Genomic DNA, 21166 nt, shown 5'->3' on the forward strand with positions numbered 1-21166 from the left:
TGGGAAATTTTCTGATATTATCTCATTGAAGAGATTGTGCATTCCTTTGGTTTGAAACTCTGTGCCTTCCTCTATCCCAATAACTCTTAGATTTGGTCTTTTGAAGCTGTCCCATAATTCTTGAATGATCTGTTTATGGTTTCTCCACTGTGTGATCAACTTTCTTTTCTTTTTTTTTTAATTTTTTATTGTTGGTTGTTCAAAACATTACAAATTTCTTGATATATCATATTTCACACTTTGATTCAAGTGGGTTATGAACTCCCATTTTTACCCCGTATACAGATTGCAGAATTACATCAGTTACACATCCATTGATTTACATATTGCCATACTAGTGTCTGTTGTGTTCTGCTGCCTTTCCTATCCTCTACTATCCCCCCTCCCCTCCCCTTCAACTTTATTTTCCAGATTGTATACTTTGTTTTCGTTACCTGATATTCCAGATGATCTAGTCTCTGTTGATTATGCTTTCTATTGAGTTTTTGTTTGATTTATTGCATCCTTCATTTCAAGGATTTCTGACTAGTTTTTTTTTTTTTCCAGAGTCTTTGTCTCTCTCTTGAAGTAATCTTTTGCTACCTGTATTTGTTCTCTTATCTCTTTGTTGGAGTGATAATTTTTTGCCTGTATTTGCTCATTTAGGTTATTCTTTAATTCACAGATCATTTTAATTATGAACCTTCTGAACTCCTTCTCTGACATTTCATCGACTTTGCTGTCCATGGGTTCTGTTGTTATAGTGTCCTGGTTTGTTTGGGGCACTTTCCTCCCTTGTTTTTGCATGATGTCTATGTGTCTTCCTGGACAGTGTGGATCTGAGATATTACAGTTTCTTCCCTATATTCTTGTAGTACCCATGCAGATTGTCCGTACCTCACCTTGAAGTTGGGCTTATAGACCCTGCGGGTGTACCTCAATGTATGCTACTGCATCTAAAGGTGGTGGTGGCAATAGCTGAGGTATCTCGAGGTAATAGTTAAGATGCTCCAAGATGGAAGCAAGTCTTACAGAGATAGGGTTGAAAGAGTGGGCCTCACACTCCCTTTGGGATACCTGCTCTGAGATGCAGCTGCTTCTAGGCCATGTCTGCTGTCAAAAAGTTAGGGGTTACTGCATTGGGAAGGCTATGGCAATGACTGCAGTGTCCCAAGATGGAAGTGGGTTAGACTTAGGCTCCCAGGTGGGGGAGGGTGAACTCAGGCCTACCCTGGACCTGAGTCCTGTGCAAGTCAGTGTGGGTGGTCTGGGATCCCCCAGTAATCTGCTGGTCAGAACAGGTGGTCCTGTGCCAGAGGCTGGGCTCTGGCAGGTGCCTGCAGGTAGAGGGGTGGACCCAGGCCTACTGTGAGCCTGGGTCCAGCACATGCTGGTGTGGATGGATCTGGGCCAAAGTGCTTGACCTCCCATGATAGTCTGCTGGTTGGAAGAGGCAGTCAACCATTTGTATATGTTCCTTTGGAAAAGGTCTATTTAGGTCACTCACTCAACTTTTTTTTCTGTGAGGTTTTGAGTTGCTTTTATATTCTGGAAATCAATCTCTGGTCAGATGAATAGTTTAAAAATATTTTCTCCATTTCTGTAGGTTTTCATTTGACTGTTTCTTTTGCTGTATAGAAGCTTTTCAGTTTGATGTACTCCCATTTGTCCATTTTTGCTTTTGTTGCCTGTACATTTGAGGTCTTATCTAACACTGCTTTGTCCAAACCAAGGTCCTAAAACACTTCTTTATATTTTTTCTAGTAGTTTTATGTCTTAAACTTAAGCCTTTGGTCCATTTTGATTTAATTTCTGCATATGGTAAGAGACAGAGGTACATTGTTTCTTTTTTTTAATATTTTTTAGTTATAGACAGATGCAATATCTTTATTTTGTTTATTCATTTTTACGTGGTGCTGAGGATCGAGCCCAGTACCTCACATGTGCAAGGAAAGCGCTCTGCCACTGAGCCACAACCCCAGTCCCTGTTTTTTATTAATACTAGCTATTTTTAAGATATTTTTATATTTCGTTGTAGATGAACATAATACCTTTATTTTGTTTATTTATTTATTTATTTATTTTTATGTGGTGCTTAGAATCAAACCCAATGCCTCACACATACTAAGCAAGCACTCTATCACTGAGCTAAAGCCCCACCCCCAGGGGTATACTCTTTGTTTTGCATTTAGACATCCAGTTTTCCCAGCACCATTTATTGAAGAGATTTCCCTGCCTCCAATGTATGTTCATGCTGCCTTTGTCAAAAATCAATGGCTGAAGCTGTGCATGGTGACACATGACTGTAATCCTAGTGAGTTGGGTGGCTGAGGCAGGAGGACTGTAAATCTGAAGGTCAGCCTCTCTCTAAATTGAGAGAGACCCTGTCTCAAAAATTAAGAGGATGGGAGATAACTGTATTTTGTGGTTTGTCTCTATGTCTTCTATTCTGTTGCATTGATATTCTTGCCTGTTTTGGTGCCAATACCATGTTGTTACTATAGCTGTATAGAATAATTTTAGTTCTGGCATTATGATGCCTTCTGCTTTACTTTGCTTACTAAGGGTTGCTTTGGCTATTCTAGGCCCCTTATTTTTCCATGAATATCATAACTGCCTTTTGTAGGTATTATGGCCATTTTAACAATATTAATTTGGCCTACCCAAGAACATGGGAGGTCTTGTCATCTTCCAAGGTCTTCCTCAATTTCTTTATTTAATATTCTGTAATTTTCATTGTAGAGATCTTCCACCTCTTTTGTTAGATTGATTCCCAAGTTTGTTTGTTTTTTTTGAGGCTATTGTGAATGGGATGATTTTTCTAATTTCCTTTCAGCTGATTTGTCACTGGAGTATAGAATTGCAATTGATTTATGAGTGTTAATTTTGTATCCTGCTACTTTGCTGAATTCATTTATAAATTCTAGAAGTTTTCTGGTGGAGTTTTTTTTTGGGCCATTTAAATATAGAATCGAGGGCTAGGAATGTGGCTCAAGTGGTAGCACGCTCGCCTAGCATGCATGAGGCACTGGGTTCAATTCTCAGCACCACATAAAAAGTGAAATAAAGACATTGTGTCCACCTAAAACTAAAAAAAAATTTTTTTTAATTAAAAAAATAAATATAGAATCAAGTCATTGGCAAACAGCTAATTTTAGCTCTTCTTTTTCTATTTCTATTCCTTTTATTTCATTCTTTTTGCTTAATTGCTCTGGCTAGAGATTTGAGGATTATGTTAAATAGAAGTGGTGAAAGAGGGAATCCCTGTCTTGTTTCTGTTTTTAGAGGGAATGTTTTTAGTTTTTCTCCACTTAGAATGATGTTAGCCTTGGGTTTCTCATATATAAGTTTTACAATGTTGAGATATGATCCTTTTTATCCCTATTTTTTCTGGTGTTTTAATCATAAATGGATGCTGTATTTTATCAAATGCTTTTTCTGCATTTATTGAGATGATCATGTGATTTTTGTCTTTAAGTCTATTAATGTGATAAATTACATTTATTGATTTCCATATGTGCCGCAGTATGGCTGGGCACAATCAGGAGCCACTTGTCAAAAGAAACTAACTTTATTTTTAGAACCACACACGCCAAACAAAACAGCCTCTCAGGAAAAACCCTCAGAGCCTCAACTGCCACCACCGGCTTCCCACAAGCCTCTCTCTCCCCCACCAGCTTCTCTCCACCTCCCACAATCCTCCTGCTCTTGAGGCCGATTGGCTGGGTCACGTGGGCGGAGCCAAAAAAGTCCCCCAATGAGCAGCTCCGTGGTCTGAAAGGGCAGGGAAACAGTCCAATGAGCATCACCGCAGAGGAGCCAATCAGCTAGATGTTGCTGGGGCCGCTGTGAGCCAATCATCAGCTGGCAGCTGGAAGTTTGCTGGGGCCCCTTCGGCTGTGGCTCTCAACATCTCCCCCTCTCTGTTTAAACAACAAGCATGTGGCTTAGGGACCGTGCCTGTTACGCAGTCCAATTCAACATATGGTCCTTACCCGTCATCGGATGAACTGACCTCTAGGCGTCAGCCTCCTGTCTTAGGTTGGTACCACTGCAATTGGATCATACCCGTCACTGACTACTGGTCCAGCATACAGCCATACTTGTGGATAGGCCTTTGCACCAGTGGGGGGGTGAGGTTCTTTGCCTCACCTCTGTTGGCCCCCAAATTTTAGACCATCACTAGTAGAGGAGGATGCAAAATGCCATGACATTAAGCCAATTGAGGGCTCCTTTGAAAAATTGTACCACTGGTGACACCATCAGCAAAAATACTCCAGCACTACCACAATTCGCTGCACCAACAGATAGTTCACAATGCATACAGGTGAGCTCACAATGTGTCCAGGCAAGTTCTGCAAGCAGTTCAGTGATGGCTATTGTAGAAGCTGTAGGTTGGTTTTATCTTTGACTTCACCAGCACTGGGATGAAGATAGGAATTCTGGCAATAATGGCTAAAGAAAAAATTATGTAACATTACAGAAGGCACTAAAAGAAAACAATTTTCTTAACAATTTACATTATCTTTAAGGGAATTATTAAATATAATGAAAAGGAAAGGTGAAAGTAAACAAACAGATCTGTTAACCTTCTTTTTTGTTTACATATTAAAACAATCCTCAACAGTTGTTTACCCAATTTAAATTAAACCATATAAATCACGTGAAAAAAAAATTTTTGGATCCATTTTATCATGAGCGCTCATCATATATGATATATGGACATACGTACATTCAAACATATAACACAAAACACAAGTGTGCACACATAATATAATACATACAACACATAACATTATAGTAAAGGCCTTATAACTTTTTACAGGTGAAATCTCCATTGCAATGTTTAAAAACTCTATAGTCAAAAAATAGAACTGATCAGCAAAACATTAACCTAGGTCTGTATGAGCTCAAAAAACAAAATAGAACTTCATGATATGGCAAAGGGCAATAATAAAATAGATATTGAAAAAAGCATCCTGGTTCTGTTGCAGATGTAAGAATAGCCAAACTGGAGTTTTGGATATCAGTTGTTATGGATTTGAGCCAAATCATCTTCTTTTTGGTCTGTAGAAATCGCTTTAGTTAATCTTTCTGGAATCCAAATTGGCTGCTGTTCTCCCTGTGGAAACACACAAACAGACCCCCGACTCCAGACAATTACTGGGTCAGGACCTTTCCATTGTCCTGTTAGAATATCCTTCCAAAGTACCTTGGGCTTATGCACATTTTTTGGACACATATGCCTTTCCGCAGCACTAAGTCCTGATGAATCCAAATTTAAAAAGTTTAGAGTAAAAAGGGTTATTTTAAGTTTATCTTTGGGGAATATATACCCCTTCCCAATTCCTTCTTTTTGCTTTAATAAGTACATTTTAATAGTTTGATGAGCTCTTTCAACTATGCCTTGTCCCTGTGGATTGTATGGGATTCCTGTTATATGAGTAATGCCAAATGTTGAGCAAAATTGTTTAAAAGAGGTAGAAGTATAACCAGGGGCATTATCTGTTTTTAACTGTTTTGGAACACCCACAGTGGCAAAATTTTGTAAGCAATGAGCTATAACATCTTTAGTTTTTTCTCCAGCATGAAGGGAGCCCATCAAAAATCCAGAAGAAGTATCAACTGTAACATGCAAATATTTTAATTTTCCAAATTCTGGCAAGTGTGTGACGTCCATCTGCCAAATATGGTTAGGTATCAATCCTCTAGGATTGACTCCAAGATTAACTTGTGGTAAAAAGGTCACACAATTTTGACATTGTTTTATTATTTGTCTAGCTTGTTCCTTAGTTATTTTAAAACGCTTTTGTAAAGTATTAGCATTGACATGGAACTTTTTATGAAAATTTATAGCTTCTTCTAGTGTAGAGAAAATATGTATGTCATGTGTAGTTTTATCTGCTAAATCATTGCCCAAACTAAGGGCTCCAGGCAATCCTGTATGTGCCCTGATATGTCCTATAAAGAATGGATCTTTTCTGTCCCAGATTAGACTTTGTATAGTGGAAAGCAAAGAGAAAACAGTAGAAGAAGGGGAAATCCTACCAGCATCTTCAAGAGATACTATAGCATTAACTACATACTGACTATCAGAAAATAAATTAAATACAGAATCTTTAAACATCACAAAAGCTTGTAAAACTGCATTAAGCTCTACCTTTTGAGCTGATTGTTTGGGTACTAAAAATGTAAAAGTTTGATCAGGGGTAACTACTGCTGCTGTACCATTATTTGACCCATCAGTGAATATATTTGGAGCATTCATGATAGGTGTTTTTCTTGTCATTTTTGGAAAAATTACAGGATGCAATGACCAAAAAGACAATAAAGGATTAGATGGTAAGTGGTTATCAAATGAAACATTAGATTTGCACATGATTATTGCCCAAGTATTTAACTCATTAGCTAACTCATCAATTTGATTCATAGTATATGGAGTAATAATTTTATTGGGAGAAATTCCAAACACTCCCTTTGCTGCTTTTATTCCTTTGAGTATTAATTGTCCTACAGCCTCAGGATACCTAGTAAGAATAGTGTTAGGAGAATAAGATAAATGTATCCATAATAATGGACCTTCTTGCCAAAATACTCCTGTAGGAATATTTTTTGTTGGTAGTACAATAAATAATAAAGGCAAACTTATATCAATTCTATCCAAATGCATATTTTCCATATATGTTTCAATGATTTTTAATGCCTTTCTTGCTTCAGGCGTTAACATTCGGGGTGAATTTGGATCTGATGGACCTTTTAGGATATCAAATAAAGGTCCCAACTCTCCTGTTGGTATACCTAAATAAGGCCTTATCCAATTTATGTCTCCTAATAACTTTTGAAAGTCATTAAGTGATTTGAGTTGATCTACTCGTATTTGAATTTTTGGTGGACGGACCATGGTTGAGGATAATAGAACTCCTAAATAATTAATTGGAAAATTTAATTGTACTTTATCTATTGCTATCTCTAGATTATAATTTTTTAATAAGTTTGTAAGTGTGGCATAACATTCTAGCAATGTGTTTTTATCTTTGTGTGCTAATAATACATCATCCATATAGTGAAATATTTGTAGTTCAGGATTTTGATTTCTAAGTGGCTGGATTACTTTGTTAACATAAATTTGACACATAGTTGGGCTGTTAGCCATCCCTTGAGGGAGTACTTTCCATTCATATCTCTGATCAGGACCTTCATGATTCAGTGCAGGGATAGTAAATGCAAAACGTGGACTATCCTCAGGATGAATTGGAATTGAAAAAAAACAATCTTTAATATCTATAACTAAAACATACCAGGTTTTTGGCAAAGCAGACAACTGAGGAATCCCTGATTGAGCAGGTCCCATAATAACCATCTCATTATTAATGGCTCTTAAATCTTGCAATAATCTCCATTTACCAGATTTCTTTTTGATGACAAAAATGGGAGTATTATGGGGAGATACAGAAGGTTGTATATGTCCTTCTGCTAATTGTTGTTTGACCAGGTCATGGGCTGCTTGTATCTTTTCTTTAGTCAGGGGCCACTGAGGAACCCATACTGGTCTTTCTGATTTCCAAGTAATTTTTATTGTCTCAGTGGCCCTTTCTGAAAATCCAACCCATGTCTGTCTGTTCCTTGATCTATTTGTATTGGTGCTGCTATACCTTGTTCTTGTTTTTCTAATCTTTTTCCTTTCCTAAAACCTTGTCTAGTCATAATAGTGGGTGCATTTTGGTTGATGTTATTTGTTAATGTCAAACCTAATTGATCTAGGACATCTCGTCCCCATAAATTTATAGGAAGATGATCCAATACATATGGCTGTATAGTTCCTTCACATCCTTCAGGATCCTTCCAATCTAATACCATTGCACTTCTATGGGGATTAGTCGCCACTCCTAGGCCTCGAAGCGTTTGAGTGGCTTGTTGTAATGGCCAATGTTTTGGCCATTCTTGACAAGAGATGATGCTAAGGTCTGCACCTGTATCCAGTAGCCCATTAAATTCATGTCCTTGAATATTTAGTTTTAGCATGGGGCGAGAATCTAAATTTAAAGAAAGCATAGCCCAATCTACACCTGTGGAGCCTAATCCCTTGGAACCTCTTTCTACAGTACAACTGGAAAATTTATCATGTAGGCTGGGTATTATTAGTAACTGTGCTATTCTATCTCCTGGTGAAATTACTGATATACCCTTTGGAGAACTGGCTATAATTTTTATTTCACCTTCATCATCGGGATCAATTACCCCAGGACTTATCATAAGTCCTTTTAGAGTAGAAGAGCTGCGTCCCAATAATAAGCCTACTGTTCCTTTGGGAAGAGGTCCTTTCACCCCTGTGGGAATGATTTGAACTCCCATCTCTGGAGTTAGTACTGCTCTGGCGGAGGCGCAGATGTCCAACCCTGCACTCCCTCTGGTTTGTCTGATGAGGGATCTGATGGACAATGTGTCCTGGGCACTACCCTGATGGGGTTGCTGGGTTCCTCCAGTGCTCCGTATATTTGTGGTTTTGGGCCCCGGAGCATTGGGCCCCCCTGTCCATTTTTTGGCAATGGAGCCCGATGCCTTTCTCCACGATATCGTGGATAAACACCTGGTCCTTGTTCGTTTTTTGATAATGGAGTACCCTCTATGGTGGTTTGAGAACGGCATTCATTAGCCCAATGTCTCCCTCTACGGCATCGTGGGCAAATACCTGGTATTCTACTCCTTTGATACCTAGTTTTGTTAAACCCTCCTCCAATGGGGCAATTCCTTTTAAAATGTCCTGTTTGTTCACAATTGTAGCATGTTCTTGGCCTGGCATCTAAAGCCTGTTTTACTGCAGCTGCCACAATTTCCCCTTGTTCATTAATTTCTCTGGCATCTAAAGCCTGTTTTACTGCAGCTGCCACGACTTGCTCTTGTTCATTAATGTCTCTACATAATTTAATATATGTGTTTAAATCTTCATGTTTCCATGGTCTAATGATATCTCTGCACCAACGATTCGCTTGCTCATAAGCCAGGTGTTTTAGTAATGGCATTGCTTGTTCTGTATTCCCAAAAACTCTGGTAGCTGTTTGAATAAGCCTATCTACAAATTCAGCATAAGGTTCATTAGCTCCTTGTATTACCTTAGATAATTGACCTTGTAAACCTCCATGTCCTTGTAAAGTCTTCCATGCCTTAATTGCATCTGCAGCAATTTGTGCGTATACGCCAGGATCATATGCAATTTGTTGCTGCTGATCCTCATAAGGTCCCTTTCCTAACAACATATCTAGATTTCTCTGAGGATAACCAGCTGCTGCATTTCGCCTAGCCGTCTCCTTGCAAAATTCCTCATTGGCAACCTTCCATAACAGGTATTGTCCTCCATTTAGCACAGCTTTACACATATTAGCCCAATCTGCTGGCGTCATGTTCAAGTTGTTAATGGATTCGACCATGCTTACAGTGAAGGGTGCTTGAGGACCATAGGTTGTTACAGCCTCTTTTAGCTGCTTCACTGTTTTGAAATTTAAAACTTGGTAAAATCGCTGCCCTCCTGCCTCAAATACAGGGCATGTTAATATTTGAGATCTTGTCTCAGGATCCCAACTATCAACTGCGGGGGTTGGGGGCCTCCCAGCATATGGAGGTGGCGCTGTTGGTTGGACACTTACGCCCTCTGGTGATAGAAAGGTGTTAGTAGCAGTCTCCTGTAGAGGTGGTGCTGTTGGTTGGACACTTACACCCTCTGGTGATAGAAAGGTGTTAGTAGCAGTCTCCTGTTGTAACTTTCCCCCTGATGGCTTTTTCTGTTTTACACTTTCTTTCTCTGTCTGACTAGCTTGAGAGGCCTTCTCTTTTACTTGAATCTTTTCCTCTGTCTGACTAACTTGAGAGACCTTCTCTTTTACTTGAATCATTATGTCTTCTCCTTCCTCTACCATTGTCTGAACTGAAGGCTTTGGACTAAGCAAACAAGATACGAATGTCCACAATGGCAATGTGCCAACTGGCAGAGTCCCTGGGCTTTTCTTTTCTATTCTTTTTAAATCTTCACCATGATGGTTCCATTGTGATATATTTAACAACTCCTCCTTAAAAAGCCATGGGCTACATTTTTGTATTGTATCAACGTATGCCCTGACTGCTCTTGATTTTACTGGGATGCCTCCTTCCTCTAACAATTTACTTAACACTCTTTCAGTTTGTTTTTTACTAATTTCTGATCCCATATTTCTACTATAATACAACCCAACAAGATGACGCCAAACAAAACCGAGACAGAATGAAATAAAAAGGGAACAACAAAAAGTCATTATAGCCTTTCTATCCTCCTGACATGGGCATCCGTCCTTTCTCCCTATCTGTTCCTCAGACGTAAATAGTTTTTCCTCAGATGTGAGCGGTTTTTCTTCCGTCTCACTCATCTCCAGGGACAGGCAACTTAAAACAAAAGTGAAGCAAAATAAAAAAGGAATCTTAAAATGGCTACCCATCCTCTCGCCCTGCCCTCAGGGGCGAGCAGTTTCACTTACCCTCAGTCGCTCCCCGTGCGAGCCACCAAATGCCGCAGTCTGGCTGGGCACAATCAGGAGCCACTTGTCAAAAGAAACTAACTTTATTTTTAGAACCACACACGCCAAACAAAACAGCCTCTCAGGAAAAACCCTCAGAGCCTCAACTGCCACCACCGGCTTCCCACAAGCCTCTCTCTCCCCCACCAGCTTCTCTCCACCTCCCACAATCCTCCTGCTCTTGAGGCCGATTGGCTGGGTCACATGGGCGGAGCCAAAAAAGTCCCCCAATGAGCAGCTCCGTGGTCTGAAAGGGCAGGGAAACAGTCCAATGAGCATCACCGCAGAGGAGCCAATCAGCTAGATGTTGCTGGGGCCGAGGAGCCAATCAGCTAGATGTTGCTGGGGCCGCTGTGAGCCAATCATCAGCTGGCAGCTGGAAGTTTGCTGGGGCCCCTTCGGCTGTGGCTCTCAACACATATGTTGAACCAACCTTCCATTGCAGGATGACCCCACCTGGTCATGGTGAACAATCTTTTTAGTGTGTTTTTGTATGCAATTTGCCAGTGTAGGCACCAAAATATACATTGGAGAAAAGATACTCTCTTCAACAAATGGTGCTGTGAAAACTGGAAATCCATATGTAGTAGAATGGACCTGTACACAAAACTCAACTCAAAGTGGATGAAGGACTTAGATATTAGACCAGAAACCTGGCACATACTGGAAGAAAAGGTAGGTCCAGCACTCCAACATATCAGCTCAGGAACTGACTTCCTTAATAAGACTCCTAAAACTCAAGAAGTAAAATCAAGAATCAGTAAATGGGATTGCATCAAACTAAAAAGCTTCTTCACAACAAAGGAAAGAGCCTACAGAATTGGAGAAAATCTTTGCCACCTGCACCTCAGATAGAAAATTAATTTCCAGAAAATATAAAGAACTCAAAAAACTTAACACACACACACAATCAATAAATGGGCAAAGGAACTGAACAGACACTTCACAGAAGAAGAAATATGAATAGTCAACAAATATATGAAAAAATGTTCAATATCTCTCGCAATTAGAGAACAAATTAAACTACCCTGGGATTCCATCTCACTCCAGTCAGAATGGCAATTATGAAGAGTACAAAAAAGTAAATGTTGGTGAGGATGTGGGGAAAAAAATACACTCATATATTGCTGATGGGGCTGCAAATTTATGCAACCACTCTGAAGAGTAATATAGAGATTCTTCAGAAAACTAGGAATGGGACCACCAATTGACCTAGTTGTAGCACTCCTTAGTACATACTCAAAGGATTTAAAGTCAGCATGCTACAGTGACACAGCCACATCAATGTTTACAGCAGTTCAATTCACAATACCTAAGCTATGGAACCAACCTAAGTGCCCTTCACCAGATGAATGGCTAAAGAAAATGTGACATATATATCACATTTGAATATTACTCAGCCATAAAGAAGAATGACTTTGAGACATTTGCCAGCAAATGGATGGATTGGGAGACTGTCATGCTAAATGAAGTAAGCCAGCCCCCCAAAGCAAAAGGCTGAATATCTTCTCTGATACGTGGAAGCTAACCCACAATAAGGGGGGAGATGAGGGGAAGAATAGAAGTGCAGTAGATTAGACAACACAACTGTGAATGGAGGGAAGGGGAGGGGAGGATAAGGGGAGTAAAGACAATAGAATGAATCTGACATAACTTTCCCAAGTATACATATGAAATACAGTGAATCCCACTATCATATACATGGGATTCTACCTAGAATAAGATATATTCTGTGCTTGTGTAATTATATCAGAATGGATTCTGCTGTAATGTACAACTAAAAAGAACCCATAAATTTTTAAAAAACTGGAAAAAAAAGGTGGAAGAATGCAGATCAGTGGTAGAGTACCCTTTGGTTCAATCTTCAGTATAAAAAAAAATCAATTGCCAGAAGTATGTGGATTGATCTCACATGTCTTCATTCTGATTCATTGGTCTACATGTCTACTTTTACACCAGTGACATCTGTCTTATTTACTATCATTTTGTACTATGTTTTAGGTCAGCTGTTGTAATGCCTCCAGCTTTATTATTTTTGCTCAGGATTACTTCAGCAATTCAGTGTCTTTGTGGTTCCATAAAAATTTTAGGAGCGTTTTTCCTATTTCTGTGAAAAATGTCATTGGTATTTTGATAAGAACTGCATTGACTCTGTAGTTCACTTTGTATAGTATGGAAACTTTAACAATATTAATTCTTCCAATTAATATTGGAATGTCTTATAATGGGATGTCTTTCCATTTGTATGTGTGTGTTCTCTTCCATTTCTTTCTTCATTGTTTTGTAGTTTTCATTGTAAAGATCTTATATTTCCTTGGAAAATTTATATTTTTAATATTAGAAATATTTTAAAATATTTAGGTAGCTATTTTGAATGGGATTGCTTATTTCTTTCTCAGAAATTTCTTTATTGATGTATATAAAAGCTGATTTTCATATACTGACTTTACATCTTTACATTTATAAGCTCTTTTAAATCTTTAGGTTTTTCTATACATAAAATCATTTTGGGGGGCTGGGGTTGGAGCTCAGTGGTAGAGTGTTTGCATAGCATGTGTGAAGCACTGGGTTTGATCCTCAGAACCATATAAAAATAAATAAATAAAATGAAAAACAAAACAAAAAATAAAATAATTTTGTTTGTAAACAGATGGAATAATTTGACCTTCTTTCCTATTGGAATACCCTTTATTTCTTTCTCTTATCTTACTTCTCTGGCTAAAACTTACAATAATAATTGAATAAGAATACTGGAAGTGGACAATTTTGTCTTTTTTTTCATGATATTAAAAGAAACAATACTAATTGAATAAGAATACCGGAAGTGGACAATTTTGTCTTTTTCATGATATTAAAAGAAACAATTTCATCCATTCAGTATAATGTAAGCTATGGGGTTTGTCATATGTAGTCCTTATTGTGTTGAGGTATCTTCCTCCTATACCTAATTTTTTTTTACCATGAAGGTATACTGAATTTTATCTAATATCTTTTCTGCATCTATTTAGTTGACTATGTGGTTTTTATCCTTCATTCTATTGATGCGATATATTTATTAGTTTACATATGTTGAACTGTTCTTGTACCCCTGAGATCAATCCTGTGTACAATCTTTTTGATGTACCATTGGATTCAGTTTGCTAGTATTTTGTTGAGAATTTTTTTGGTACCAGAGATTGACCTCAAGGGGACTTAACCACTGAGCAACATCCTCATCCCTTTTTTTAATATTTATTTATTTTTGAGACAGGGTCTTGCTAAGTTGCTGAGGCTGGCTTTGAACTCATGATCCTCCTGCCTCAATCTTGCAAGTTGCTGGGACACATGTGTCACTGTGCCCTGCTTGTTGAGAATTTGTGCATATATGTTCGTCAGGAATATTGGTCTCTGGGTTTAATTTTTGTTTTGTTCTTGTCTAGCTTTGTTATCTGGTTAGTGATGGACTCAGAACAAAAGTATTCCTTCCCTTTTGATACTTTGTAATAGTTTGAAAAGAATTGACATTAGTTGCATATTATTCTCTTTTGGCCTTTAATAATTCAGTGCATAATCTATGAGTTATTCACTTCTGTTACTATAGTTTTCTAATTTAAAAAATTTTTATTGATTCAGTATATTCTTATAATCTATACTCTATATTCCATTTTATCAATTATCTCCATAATGTCCTTTATAGAATTGTTTCCCTCTAGTTAAGAATCCTGTCCAAATTATATTTGATTTAATCTGTCCCTCCTCTTCAGTCTCTTTAAATCCTCAGCCTTTCATATTTCAAGATATTGGCATTTCATTCTGATGTCATGTATAACTAATTAGAGCAAAACAAAAAAGAAGAAGAAGACCAGGATGATCTTGCAGGCTCTGCCAGGAAACTGCCAAACTGTCATGATGCTGGGTGCTAAGCTTCTGGCTTGGGCCTCCTCCACTCTCTGGTGGGAAAGCACAAGCCAGAAGGGTCCCAGGCTATAGGGCTAAGTCATCCATGTCATGGGGTCTAGAGGTGCCAGGAACCAGGATTCAGATAGGGAGGTGAGGACTGTGCTATCAGTATATGCAAAAGCATGACATGGCCCACACACTTGCATCAGAATTTCCTAATCCTTGGGCTGCCATGCAAACCCTTCTCAAAGTCCCTCTGCCACAAGAAGGGGTGTTGTCAATCACGGGTCCCTGCTTGTCATCCTCCTGGCAGCAGCACTATGGCTCTCTCAGCCAGGAGTCACCCCACTGAGCCCCAGGGCTCTCCCACCCCATGTCCACTGGCAGTCAGCATACTCACTGCTGGGATTACTGGATTATATGTGTTTTCTAACTTTTATAAGAAACTGCCAAACTGATTCCAAATTGATTGTTCCATTATACAATTTCTAGAAACTGAAATTTCTAGAAACTTGAAATTGCCAGGGTTTTTTGTTTTTGTTTTCTAAGTTATGTAGTAGTAATCCATTATGATTTTAATTGTATTTTCCTAAAAATATTGACGTTGAACATCTTTTGATGTACATATTTGCCATCTATATGTCATATTCGTTCAAAAATTTTCCCCATTTTAAAAAAATATATTTTTTAGTTGTAAAAAACAAAATATCTTTATTTATTTATTTTTACTTGGTGCTGAAGATCAAACCCAGTGCCTCACATATGCGAGGTAAGCGCTCAACCACTGAGGTACAACCCCAACAATTTTCCCCATTTTTATTGAATTATTTCTTACTGAGTTTTGAAAATTCTTTACATACTCTGGCCATAAGTCTTTTTATAAGATATATGAAAGAAAATATTTTGTACTGCTCTGTGGTTTGTCTTTTAATCACCTCTTTCAAGAATAGAAATACTAAATTTTAATAAAAGTCTAAAAATGATATAGCCATTTTTGAGAATATAAGGCAGTTAATGTATGCATAATAAACTATTCTTCAGTTTGGTTTTTCTTCTGATCAGATTCAGTTTATCATATCAAGAGACATGCAATATTTTTCCTTAATTACAATGTTTGACACTAATTAATGATTTTAATTTGAATACATAAGATAATGCCTTGCTATGTCTTTCCCATTTAAGTATGAATTCATGAATTTCTATTGTACTCAGCATATTATAATCCATTGCTCAGTATTTTAATGCCCAATTCTAATCAAAGTTATTCCTCTGTCTTTATGATATGTTTCCATATTGATTTTTTACTTTTAGTCCTTACTTACTTACTGATAAATAGCTTCGTTTTTAATAGTTGAAAGAATATCCAGCTGGGTGCCATGGCACATGCCTGTAATCCCAGTGACTCAGGAGGCTGAGGCAGGAGGATCCCAAATTTGAGACCAGCACCAGGAACTTTGCAAGATTGTCAGTGTCTTAGCAAGATCCTGTCTCAAAATAAAAAATAAAAAGAACTGGGATGAGGCCAGGGTTGTGGCTCAGTGGTAAAGCACTTGCCTAGCATGCGTGAGACACTGGGTTCAATCCTTGGCACCACATAAAAAAAATTAATTAAATATATTGTGTCCATCTACAACTAAAAACATATTTAAAAAAAAAAAAGAACTGGGATGTAGATCAGTGGTAATGTACCTCTGGGTTCAACCCACAAGTATTAAAAAAAAACAGAGAGAAAGAAATAGCATCCTTTATATCTAGGTATAATAATGCATTTAACTATTTCCTTAATCTTGGATTTTTTAATTTTAAGTTTTTTAAAATGCTACCCATATTGAATGAACATTCGGGTAACTGAACATTGACACAAAAACAAAATTATATACTTGCCATAATATATTCCAAGTAGATTTGTTAAATTTCTCTCCAAAATATTTGTACTGATTTACAGTATATAAGAATGCCCGCTTTTTCATTCATTTAATTGGGTAGAATTTCAATCAGTCCAGGGCCATACTCTTGTTCCCAGACCAGCAATATCAGCATTATTCTGGGGAGCTTGTTAGAAATGCAAATAAATGTTAAAATTTATTACTCTTCCTGATTTGCATTCTTTGTAATAAACCTATAATCATAGGTGCAAAATGTATTACTATTATATAAGTGTATAGATCAATATAATATAGAAATTATATAAAAATGATTTCATTTTAAAAATACAAATAAATTTTTATGTAGGAGGAGCAAAGAAAAAAAGAAGCAGCACGTATAAAAGGTATGTTTTCCCCAACTGTTTCTTAGAAACAATCCTAACGTATAACAATTTACAACTTTAAGAATCAAGAGGCTATGCTTAATGTTAAGTATTTTAAATACCATGAAAATTGAAGAGAAATGCTAATTTATTAGTATGTGAATGGGCACATAAATTTTAGAAAAACAAGAATTGCAATGATCTTAAACTATGAAATTTTAAGTTGTGGTCTACTACTGGAACCCAAAGATATCATAGTCAATGCCATGTACTCATGCTTGAGGATAAAAATAAATCAGAGAGGGAGAGAAACAGAGGAGAAAAAAAAAACTCAAAACACAAGTTTTGGGCTGGGATTGTGGCTCAGCGGTAGAACGCTCACCTAGCACACACGGGGCTTTGGGTTTGATCCTCAGCACCACATAAAAATAAATGAATGGAATAAAGGTATTGTGTCCAACTACAACTAAAAATATATATTAAAAAAAAAAAACCCACAAGTTTTTACAGCTCTAGATTTTGCAGGTTATGTCTTAGAACTTCAAACCATTGTCTCCTACATAATTTTAGAAATGTTAATATAAGGTAACGTACTTAAAACAACTTTAAAAATTAATATGTAAAGTATCAAAAGTTAACATAAAAATATAAAACATATAAAAATCATTTAAGATAGTATATGAGGGCTGGGGTTGTGACTCAGTGGTAGAGCGCTTGCCTAGCATGTGTGAGGCACTGGGTTCGATTCTCAGCACCACATATGAGTAAATGAATAAAATAAAGGTCCATCAACAACTAAAAAAATATTTAAAAAAAAGATAGTATATGATATTTTCTAAAACCTAACACTTTGAAATAGCCAATGTGCAACCTAAATAATTCAATGGCAAAAGAATTAAAGTAAGAAGTATGTAGATTGAAATCCATTTTATATCTGATTTGTGATGGATCATCTTCTAAATCTCTTTTTCTTTGGTGAAGTGGTGCTAATAACTGCCTTGAAGAATTATTGAGAAAATAATTATATCAAAACACTTTGCAAATTGTAAAGCTCTGTAGTAATATTATTACTGTTATTGATATAGGGCCAGCCCATAGGCCCTTTCCATTTTGTAATCTGCTTGCTCAGGAAGCTTATATTTTTAAAATAAGGCATAAATAGTTATAAGTCTTTAAGAATCTGTCCTCTTTAAGGAACTTTCCAAAACTGAGGTTTCTGTCCCACTTAGAATCTTTTCTGTAAAAACTGGTTGGTTTTATTTAGTATAGTCTTTTCTACTCTTAATTTTCATGAAAATATTGCTAATTCCCAATTACATATTAAACATTGTACAGATGATGATAGTAACTCAGAATGTTCTTGAAGAGAATTATCTTGTCCATTATAGCCCTAAAAATAGTCTGAATTTTTAAAAAATGCCCTTATAAATTAAGATTTGGCTCATGAATATGTAATATTTATAATAAATATATTTTTTGCAGCAATTAAAGATCACTCTAAAAATGAATTCCGCTTTGCAACAAAGAAAATCATCAGTGATCCCCCAGAGACTAGCTCAGCAACAAATGGCAGCAGCATTCCATTAAGCTTATCAACATTACCATCTGAAGCTTATTACAGCCAAAGTATTGAAGCAGCCGAAGACTGGTATTCTGATGATTCTCTAGCAGAAAAGAATTCTTCAAAGCCTCTTCTCAGGGAACCTCTAATGGAAAAAGTATTTTCATACCTGTCAACAATTTCATTAGAAGAATGTACTGAAAATGTAATGAATATGGCACTCTATGATGATGAAAATGATGACAACAGTAAGGAAATGTTTTCACGAAGAAACACAGAGGTCGAAATACAAAACCTTCAACATAATGCTGAATGACTTTTTTCTTTTGAAACCTTGTATATACTGAAATCAGGTAAAATCAAAACTGAATTTCCAGCTTTTGAGTCTCTTAACATGTTCACATTAATATTGCTTTTCTTCTTAGTTATCATAGAGTGGTCCTACTTCTCCTGCTGATTCTTATTTCTAGAAAGAAAATTGTGGGAAGAAGTACAGTAGTATCATGAACATTAAGTTTAACTCCCTGTATCTCATCAAAAGATACCACAAATATAGGAATGTGTTTTCAACACACAAGAGAAATACTTTAAGAAATCTTCAGCATGAATACATTTTTAATAAACACCCACAACATTTCTTTATAATTTGGACATTTTCAGGTTTATTTCAGTGTGACTAGGGCTGGGTGGAATACCTCTATCAGCTTCTCTGATTTTAAAATATAAAAATCACCTGTATTTCAAATAGTATCACGACATGCTTTTGGTAAGTGTTTTAGCCAGCTTTTTCATGGCTGCAACCAAAAGATCTGACAAGAACAATTTTAAAGAAAATTTTATGTGGGGTTCACAGTTTCAGAGGTTTCAGTCCTTAGATAGCTGACTCCATTGCTCTATGCCCAAGGTGAGGCAGAACACCCTGGTGGAAGGGTGTGGCAGAGGAAAGCAGCTTGGGACATGATAATCAGGAAGCAGAGAGAGCACTCTACAAAAATAAGGACAAAATATAAACCTCCAAAAGCATGCCCCCAATGACCCACCTCCTCCAGCCACATTCTACCTGCCTATAGTTACCACTTAGTTAATCCCCATCAGCAGATTAATACACTGATTGGGTTAAGCTTCTCATAACCCAATCATTTTACCTCTAAATTTTATTGAATTGTCTCACATATGAGCTTTTGGGAGACACCACTATCCAAACCACAGCAGTAAGCATTATAAATTTGCTTTTACAGGGAGGTCTGAAACACTGCATAGAATCAAGAAAATAGTTTTCTTTCCCATCTCCTATATTTCTTGAATATCCCCTCAGCCCTCACCCTACTATGATAGAAATAGTTCATAAGCAACTGACTCAAACTACATGAGTAAGAGTTCCTCTCTAGTTTGAGATACCTTTGATCAAATTTTTATTTATGGTTCTGAGGGATTTCTGACATCTGCCAATGTATTCTTTTCTTTTTCCATTTTTCCTAAATACTCACCATATAATTAACCACCTTTTAAAATTTCTCTTGGAAAATCTGATTAACAAAGAATAATATTACCATTTGTGTTTAAATAACTTATATCAAGAACAGTTCATAATTTTCCCAGAAATAAACCCTACCTATCCAGACAAATGCAAAGAAACTTGTCTCAAATAAGATATCATTATCCAAGTCTGTCATCTCTGACCCAGGAAATATTAAAGAGTTAGAATACACTTATCTTTTGAAGTATCTGGTCATTTCCACATAATATGCTGTGATTTCTGAGCATCTATCTCCTATCCACCCCTAAATGTAAAATTAAACTATTTCAGTTCCAGGTCTTTAAGGAGCAACAAAAATTAAAAATTCAGTTGGCTTCTATTCCTGTTTTCCTGAAATTTCTGACTTACTGCCGATCCCTGAAAAGGATGTTATCTTTAAATTTGGCAAGGTCCTACAACTTCCCCAGGAATTCAGGGTTGAGATAAGAGATTCTAGCCTTAGTCTGACTAGTCTCTGGAATAGAGGAAATATAAATTGGGAGATGTGGGTTGCCATATCCTACCATGTAGCTTAGGCAGGGAAAGTAACAGATCTGTAGTGAGAGAACAAAAAAGCATTTGCAAATTGAAAAGCAGAGATGAGAGATCAAAAGAGTATGATTCCTGCCTTTCTAACAGTGTTCCATTCCCTTGTCCTAACCCTTCATGAAGCATGGTTGTAATCTTTGCCCTTGGCTTGGTAAAGTATCTTTATGTTCTAATTGTAAACTCCTCTTTGCCAGCAAGATTTGGTTTCTATTACTGGCCATTATCCCTGAGGCCTAGAATTAACTATTGTTTTTGGCTTTGTTAAGGTACCCTTGTAATTTTGTAATAAATTCTCCTTTTCACATAAACTAAAAAGAGGTTTGTCTCTATTAATACAACCAAAGCATCCTATCCAAATTCTTGTCTATATTACAAATGGGAAACACAGACACACACACACACACATAAAAGTAATTGTTATACTATAGTGATATAGTAATTTCTTTTTTAATATTTATTTATGTATCTTTAATTTTAGGTGGATACATTAGTTTGTTTTTATGTGATGCCAAGGATCTAACCCAGTGCCTCATGCATGCTAGGCGAGCACTCTACCACTGAGCCACCACCCCAGCCCCAGTAATTTCTTAAAACCTAACATATTTATTTGTTTGCAAAAAAAGTCACCCATGGGATGGGGCTATAGCTCAGTGGTAGAGTGCTTGCCTCACAAGTGTGAGGCACTGGGTTAAATTCTCAATACCAGATAAAAATAAATAAAGATTTTGTGTCCATCTACAATTAAAAAAAAAAAAAGTAATCCATATCAGAGCCATATACATTTTTCTCTTTGAAAAGCCCACAGAACAATACTTGTACCAGTATAAATTATACCAGTCAAAAATGATCTTATTTTTAAGAACTGTGAAGGATCTGAGATTTCACCTTCAATA

At 36.9% G+C, this 21166-nt stretch overlaps 1 protein-coding gene across 2 annotated transcripts in view; it reads left to right on the plus strand.

Annotated features, from left to right (window-relative positions):
• Positions 1–20539, plus strand: part of CUNH1orf185 (chromosome unknown C1orf185 homolog) — a 68127-nt gene extending 47588 nt beyond the window's left edge. The window contains exons 4-5 of one of the 2 annotated variants that reach the window (XM_058581441.1): positions 16632–16668; positions 18130–20539. In XM_058581441.1, coding sequence (XP_058437424.1) covers positions 16632–16668; positions 18130–18524 — 432 coding nt within the window. In that variant the 3' untranslated portion in view covers positions 18525–20539. The remainder of the gene's footprint in view (positions 1–16631; positions 16669–18129) is intronic. The other variant, XM_058581442.1, reaches the window with a different exon arrangement.
• Positions 20540–21166: the final 627 nt, after the last annotated feature.

This window comes from Marmota monax, unplaced genomic scaffold, assembly GCF_021218885.2.
Source record: "Marmota monax isolate L192 unplaced genomic scaffold, Marmota_monax_Labrador192_F-V1.1 WCK01_AAM20220418_F8-fsc00023, whole genome shotgun sequence".
NCBI lineage: Eukaryota > Metazoa > Chordata > Mammalia > Rodentia > Sciuridae > Marmota > Marmota monax.